This window comes from Lycium barbarum, chromosome 6, assembly GCF_019175385.1.
Source record: "Lycium barbarum isolate Lr01 chromosome 6, ASM1917538v2, whole genome shotgun sequence".
NCBI lineage: Eukaryota > Viridiplantae > Streptophyta > Magnoliopsida > Solanales > Solanaceae > Lycium > Lycium barbarum.
In genome coordinates this window covers 27883627-27892186 of record NC_083342.1, presented here as the reverse complement: position 1 = coordinate 27892186, position 8560 = coordinate 27883627, and the positions used below count along the sequence as shown (strand labels likewise).

General features: G+C 37.5%; 1 protein-coding gene across 1 annotated transcript; it reads right to left on the bottom strand.

Annotated features, from left to right (window-relative positions):
- Nucleotides 1-3262: 3262 nt before the first annotated feature.
- LOC132643973 (uncharacterized) lies at nt 3263-4374 on the bottom strand. Its single transcript, XM_060360504.1, has 3 exons — nt 4284-4374; nt 3433-3984; nt 3263-3339 (listed from the first exon to the last, which is right to left on the bottom strand). Exons 1-3 carry the CDS (start codon nt 4372-4374, stop codon nt 3263-3265), a joined length of 720 nt encoding a protein of 239 aa, XP_060216487.1.
- Between the last annotated feature and the right edge of the window lie 4186 nt (nt 4375-8560).

Here is an 8560-nt window from a genome sequence, read left to right as displayed (position 1 = left end):
ACGTATGTAAGTAGACCCGAGCTGTAAGACCCCATAAGTTCGAACCATTGAAAATGATATATAGATATATGTATATTTTTTACGTGGTATATATTCTCTTATAAATGAGATTTTATTTATTTTAAGAAAATAAATTATTTTCTCAAAAGAAAAATTATCTTTTCCCGTTTTGAGAATTAATAGTATAAAAATTTGTATTCTTGATATTATGTTGAGAAAAATTAAAACTTGATAAAATATGTTTTCTACAATATCTAATTGAACTGGGATCAAGAAATTAATTATGTGTGTAATTGATTAAGTGAGGGATCGTAGAGGAGATAAAGTAATTAAATACAATTAGTGGATAAAGGTGGTGAGTGGCAAGACCTCTCCTACGTGGCATCTTGGGGGGAGTATAAGTGACCATGTGCATTTTAATGCCACCTAGCAGCCTGATAGTGCCACTAGATCTTGTTGATGAATTACCGCCTTCCACCACATGCTAATGCATAGTTAATTATTGTATGCACTTTACTAAGTAATTTATTCATACTATATATATATATATATATATATATATATATATAGCCATTGCAGTTGTTCCAATTTTATAAAACACTATCCAATTACTGAAACATAACAATTCATCGGCATAGGAAGTTTGGTACTCCCATCTACCCATTAGATCATATTACGACGACCTTTTCAATTCGTGTTCACTAGAACCATGTCGAAACTTACTTACATAGGTAGGAATAAATTTTTGTGCACTCATTGGATCATTAAAATGTTCGTTCAACTCCTGGAGATGTATCTATGGTAGCATCATATAAACCATGCTCTTCAACTCTCTCAACCCATCATGTGGACCTCGCAAATAAGGTCATCTTACTTTAACCACTAGTTTTTCTATCGATTAAGGTATGTATGTAAGATAATGAATGAAGATCCACAGAATATTTATTGTATACTTGTATGTGTATGTATATGAGAAGGATCATTTTCATGTGCATTATGTTCATTCCATATTAATATTTGCATGTCCTATAGACGGTCTGATAATGAAATGCATAGGTGCATAGTTATTCATATGTTGCATTCCCTATGGACGGACTATGATACGCATAGGTGCACATACTCATTAGCATATTTATGTGTTGTATGCCTTATGGACAGATTATGATACGCATAGGTGCACAATAAGGGTTGACTATGGACGGTTTGATGATGAAACACATAGTTCAGCATAAGTAAAGGTGAGTCCTATGGACGGTCTGTGAAACACATAGGTACCACCCCATGGTATTTCAGATGTGCATGGTTGCATTCATATTTTATGTTGTATCCCTAACATTGCATATATGTCTCACTTGTCATAAATGAAGTAAAGAAGAAATTTATTGTACGATGATCCAAAGTGCTTCAATGAACAATACCAAAATGTTGCTACACACAGCAACCCAAAGATATCATCAGAAAGACTCAGAAGAATGTTTATAATAATATCAGTACATTAAGATGTTTCATGTGACTTTCATAGACTATTCTTTGGCCTCCTGATGTGTACGTTTTGATTATTTTCAGGTGTATCTGTTTCAATTTAAGTATTTATGTATACTTTCCGGTCTACTTTACATACTCTGTATAATCTTTATGTATTGAAGTTCATTTTGCTGGGGATGCTGCATTTTTTATTTTCCACATTGCTGGTCCAAATTTGCAGGTTGGCAAACTTTCCCGCTAGATAATGCAGATGTTCAGTGAAATGGTTGTAATCTCCACTTCTATCTGAAGCTGTGTCAAGTCTAGTCTCTTCATGTATAAATATTTCGAGTAGGATAGGGCCCTGTCCCGACACTTGTATCAGTTGTCCAATTGTAGGTACTCGTATAGGCTTCATAGATAGTGTTGGTGGGTCTACTTGTATTAAGTTGTTTATCAGTTGCAAATCATAAGCCTGTGGTCACATTTATATGCATAAATCATTTACAGTTCTCATTTGAGTTTCGTGTTACGTCAGTCTGTTACAGGTTCATAGTAGTTGCATATAGAACATAGTTTGTCTCATTCAGGTTTGGGGCGTCACAAACCCCAATAGGATCCATAGTGGCTACCCTTCCTCCCGGGTAGCTTGGGGAAACACAAATAATAGAAATCATGACATATTAGTCGAATCAAAAATCATGGTAATGAAGCTGAATAGTCATTATGTTCATCATCCAATTAATACGAGTATATCAAGTGTCATTAATTGATTTAGAAACCAAGTTCAAATCATTAATCACTTTGAATTCAACGAAACCCGTTCACAGGGAAAAACACATTAGATATCTCTACTTTTGAAGCAAGTTTAAACCATTCCTTATTGGGGCAAAGCATATTCGACGATACAACTTCAAAACTTAGTTTCAATCATCCCTTGATAGGAAAAATCATGGATACATAAAAATAATATAACACACATAAGGTTCAATGTGGGCTTGTACCTCACGCACACGAACCCTTGCCAAAGAAACCATTTTCAAGGTTGAAAAGTATGTTTGAAAAGAGACATACCTCAATTTCCGCTAAAACGCTACCGAATGGATTTTCCTTTTTGGAAATCCCTAGGATGTTTTCTCTCCAAAAAGTCATCCAAAATGAATATGGAAAAAGTTTTAACGAAGTTAGAGTTTTATAAACTATGAACAAGAAAGTCAGTCACATGCGACTCCCTTGTGTTGCGGGAGGGGGGGTGGGTGGGTGGGCGGGAGCCACCTTCCTTGCGTCGCAAAGGTGGCGCAACAAAAAATTGGTTTGAAACTTGAAATCCTTGAGCTACCCTTGCGACGCAAGGGTGCCGCGACTACCTGCAGCATTCAGAAAAATGGCCTAACTCCTAGCACAGAGCTCCGATTGACCTGATCTGTATATGGTTGGAAAGGTATTTCAAAGGCCTCAACTTTCATTTTTTAAGTTTTCTCAAATTCCCAATCGCTTTTCATGTAAACTAGATACAAGTCAGACCTATTGTAAACTTAGTTGATTCTATCAAATCTTACGCATCTCACTATTCTTCTTGATCTTAAAACAACTATTTCAATCCAAAATCATTCTGATATGATTTCTCATGGTTAAAATGTCGCATTATCACCCTCTTAACATATTCACACGTAACCTGAATTTACGGAACCTTATATTTTCCTCCCCACAGGATCATTCATCATCGAATGAGAGCCATGGCTTAAAATTTTCACTAATCTCAAAAAATTTCAGAAATCCCGCTAGAGTTTCCTTTGTATTATGGGCTATCCCATGAATAAAAACCAGATAACAACCCGACAATAACAATGGGGTCTTCACAGGGACTCCCATAAGCTACAACAATCAAGTCTCAACACAAATTAAAGGGGTTTTACAACTTTAGCCGACATTTACAAAGGCTTACGGACAAAGAGGTTTAACACATACCTGAGATAGGTAATAAATGAGGGTAATTCTTCTTCATGTCCTCCTTCGCTTCCCAAGTCACTTCCTTGGTATTATCATTTTGCCACAAGACTTTAACAGAATCTACATCATTAGTTCTCAACCTACTAACTTGACGATCTAAGATTAGCACATGTTCTTCATCATAAGAAAACCCCTCGTTGACTTTAATCTCTTCATGAGTTAAGATATGCAAAGGATCAAGTTTATACAACCTCAATATCCAAATGTGAAACACATGATGCAATATAGATATCTCCGACGGTAAGTTCAACTCGTAAGCCACTTTCCCATTTCTTCTCACAATTTCATAAGGTCTAATAAAACAAGGACTAATTTTTCCCTTACTCTCAAACTGCATCACACCCTTCATTGGCGACACTTTCAAGAATACCTTGTCACAAACAGCAAATTCTAGCTCACGATGCCTCGTGTTTGTATAAGACTTATGTCGACTGTAAGCTGTCTTAAGGCGTTGCACAATGATATTCACCTTCTCAATCACTTCATGAACCAATTTATTACCCAATAACTCTGCTTCGGTAGGTTCAAATCACCCAATTGGCGATCTACAATGTCTTCCATAAAGTTTTTCATAAAGAGCCACCTAAATACTCGCTTGATAGCTATTATTGTAAGCAAACTCCACGACAGGTAGATCCTCATCCCAATTTCCTTCAAAATCAATCACACAAGCTCTCTATATGTCTTCAAGAGTTTGAATAGTCCTCTCTGCCTACCCCTCTGTCTAAGGATGAAAGGCAGTGCTCAAATTTACATGAGTCCCCGAACCTTCTTGGAATGATTTCCAGAATGAGCAATGAATTGTGTACCTATGTCAGATATGATGGATATCAAAATCCCATGCAATCTGACTATCTCCTTCAAATATAACTGTGCATAATTTGCTGCCGTATCAGTCATCTTTATAGGAAGAAAATGTGCAGACTTTGTGAGTCTGTCCATAATCACCCAAATAGAGTCTAAACTATCCTTTTATGCGCGGTAAAACAATGAAAAATCCATATTAATTATCTCCCACTTCCATTTAAGACTCTCAATATTCTGAACCAACCCACCTGGCCTTTGGAATTCGGCCTTCACCTGCTAGCAGTTCAAACACTTGACCATAAAATTTGATATATCTACCTACCTTCATGCTCTTCACCAATAGTACTTCTTCTAGTCTTTATACATCTGGGTGGATCCTGGATGTACATAATACATGGAACTATGCCCTTCCACCATCAATTCTTGTCGAAGATCGTCAACATCAGGAATACATGAGCGTCCTGGTAGCCTTAGAACATTATTCACAGCATCAATGGTGAATTAAGTGTAATCACCCCTTTTTACTCCATCTCATAACTTTACCAGAAGTTCATCTTCATATTGCTTAGAATTAATTCTTTTCACGATATCTGATCGCGCTTGAGTAATTCTCACCAACTCTCCATTTTCAGTTTTTTCAAGCCGGACCCCAAGACTAGCAAGTATTCAAATTTCTCTGCCCATTGGTATCTCATGATATCGTAGATACACTAGAATTATAACAACTTGTTTGGTTGTTTAGGCATTTTAGCCTTTATACCCCTATTCACATTTACACCAGCATCGTATGTTGGGATGGGTGGAATGGTTCCCGAGGGGGTCGGGTGAGTCTTGGTTGATTTTTGAGGAATTTAGAAGCTTTTAAGTTGAATAAGTGAAAAAGTGTTGACCAATAGTTGACTTTTGGATAAATGAGTCTTTTTGTGGTTTCTGTCAGTTCCATTGGGTCTGGAAGGTTGATTATAACTTGGTAGGATGGTTGGTTTAGTCCCCGAGACACATGGGGGTATTTTGGTCATTTGGTTGGAATATTATTTTTGATGTTTTGGGGGTTGACCAGGCCAAGATGACCTCCGTTGGGATGTCCAAGGGCACGGCTGAGTTTGTAGCGTGATTTTGAATTGGTATGAATGTTTGGTTTGTATCCGGGAGGTCTCGAATGAGTGTCGGGTTTTGGGTTGAACTTGGTGAAAAACCAAATTTTTGCTGGTTTCTGGTGTGTCACTTCTACAGTGGTTTGGCCGCACCTGCGGGCCCGCCTCTGCAAGGCGTGGTTTGCAGATGCGAGGGTTCGCTTCATCAGGTAGTTCCACACCTGTGAGGTCTTTTCCGCAAGCACGGGATCGCTCATGTAGAAGTTCTTCCGCATCTGCGGATACGAGGTCGCAAATGAGGGAACGGGTTCCGAAGATGCGAGAATCACCAAAATTAGAGACTTAAATTCCCCATTTGGAAGTCATTATTTTCATTCACAAAATTGAAACCTAGAGAGAGATTGTGGGCGATTTTGCAGAGCGTTTGGGCGATTCTTCTTTGGGTAAGTCCCCTATACTCTCTTTGTGATTTTATTATGTTTTAAGTGTGGAATCTTTCGTAAACATCACGAATTAGTTGGGGGGGAAATTGGGTCACAAACCATAAAAGAACTCTTATGAATCTTGTTCAATCCAAATGACTTTTGTTGGGAAATTTCTTGATTTCTAACCATCTAATCATTAGGGTAACTAGTTGCTAAGCTCGAATCTCTCTTTTATTTAAGATTTTGATTATAGAAAATAAGGGTTTTCTCTAAAATTGTGGATATTTGATTAATGACGAGATTGATGCTAATTGAGGTTAGATTGTGATGAATCTTGGTTTTTGAACTCCTTAGACTTTGGGTAACCTAATTTACCGCTAAAATTCTTATTTTTCCCTTGTGGGCCAAGATTTCCTTTTTAAAGTTCATTTCGAATTTGAATAGTATTATGGACATATGGGTGTTGTTAGATCCGTAATCTAATTTAGATTAATGAATTGATAGACTTTGACAGTTCTGAGGCGATCCGAAAGGGGAAAGCTCAAGTGGATTAGTTTGTGGCACTTGTTCGGCACCGAAAAAGGTTATGGCTTACTTATGATAGATTCCGATTAGGGACACGTATGTAGATGGTAGTGATTGACGGGGAAAGCATGATAGGTCTTCGGGCATGGTATGGAGGTGAATTCTAATTAGGATTGGTATCGTCAACTGTTATTTGGCCTTGTCTCGATGTTTGCTAATACATGTGTTAGTTGATTGATTTGTTTTGTCATTTAATTCCCACTTATCCCGTGGAAAGGAAAGGCTAAAAGTAATGACTTGAATTGTGATCAGTATTCTTGGCTTGCATTATTGATTCTATGATGCATATTATTACATCTCACTTTCCCCATGAAAAAGGAAGGAAAGCATTAATGAAGTGAGTTTGATACACATTTTATGGCACATGTCCGTTGATCCTATGTTATGTGGTGTATTTTTATGTTGATTCCATGCATGGCATTGCATCCCATATTTCATATGTGATTCGTTGTAATTGTGAATTGACTGTACTTATCTCTGTTTCTTGATATCTCACTTATCATCCGGGAAGGAAGGTTGTTGGAAAGAATGAAATACGTATTGATGATTTGATTTGGGTACGACATTCCTAGTATGCACTGTTTGTTTCCATGATTCGAGTTGTTGATTGAGACTTATCCAATCATTTATATATCATCCATTCATATGCATCAATAGTTACCATGGAAACAAGGATAATCTGTGTGGACCCAATTAGTAAAGGTAACAAAGGAATTTTGTGTAAACCCTAGCGGTGGTGTTCTGTGTGAGCCCTAGTGGATAGGCAGCGTTCTGTGTGAGCCCTAGCGAATATTCTTGTGTGAGTACATGGACTTCGTGGGTCCCCCATGGGTCATGACTATGAGGCATTGCCCTTAGCATGTGTGTACAGGTACCGAAAGGAGGCCTGAGGGGCATTGCATATCCCTACAATGCATCCCATTGGTATTGCATTCCAGATTATTTTATTGTATACTTTCTCATGGAAATCTTTGTTGATTATTTGACTAGATTTGTTGATGAATTGTTTGATTTGCTATTGATTTCAAGGTCCTTTTATTGGAAACATGATAGATTGAGGGTTAGAGATTTCACCTAGGCCTATGATATGAGAATAATGAGATATTGTGCTGTAAGTTTTGTGAACTATTATCTAAACTTGCTTAGTGACTGTACTTGATTGCTTATCTGCTTTATCTGTTTATTTCTACTCATTTATATGCGTTAGATAATCATTGTCGGCCTATGACACCTAGTGTTGTGCTCATACTACTCTTGCTACACTCTGTGTGGAGTATAGAGTGTTTCCAGGTTGATGTTCGAGGTCTCACACTCTCCGAGACTATTGTCAGAGATTTGGGGCGAGCTACTAGCCGGATCTTCGGTCCTGAGTCTTCTCTTATGCAACTATCTACCTCTGTTCTATAGACAACTTTTATTCCAGTATTGAGTTTGTATTTCATATTTAAACTTTGTAATCCATTTAGAAGCTCTTGTACAAGTTAAGACAAGGTTTTGGGAACCTTAAAGTTTAAGTTATACTTCTGGATTTGTTTATATTACTTAAACTGTTATTCTGTGTTTTCAATAAACTTAATTTTCGCACTTATTTTTCTTACAAAGAGTAAATGTTTGGGAATGGTTCAACTACCGGGGGTATAGTGTATGTGCCATCATGATCCGTGAAGTAGGTCGTGACAAGTTGGTATCAGAGCCCTAGGTTGACCGGTCTCACGAGTACAAGAGAAATGTCTATTAGAGTCTTGAGGATTGGTACGTAGATGTCCGTACCCATCCTCGAGAAGTTATAGGACATTTAGAAAACTTCCATTCTTTTGTTCCTTTCGTGGTACTTCATTTAAATTGGTATTTAGTCAATTCAAATTGGTATATGAACTTCTTTGTCCTATTCTCTCACTGATGGTGGGAACACGTTCTTGAAGTCATTAATGAGTAATTTTATATGACGTGATGTGATGTGGTATGGTATGAAATATGTTATTCTGATACGGGCGCGTGGCCAACTCCAGTTTTAGCCATGATTGGACTCTCTAGTTGGGTATGTGAAAGTTTTGGCTTCGTCAAGTTTAGTATGATAGATGTGTGGCATAAGTGTATCAATGGCAAGTCAACAATTCAGCAGATGTCAATTTATGGAAACAAGTGCAAACTTGGAAAGGAATCGTCGGTTTGGAC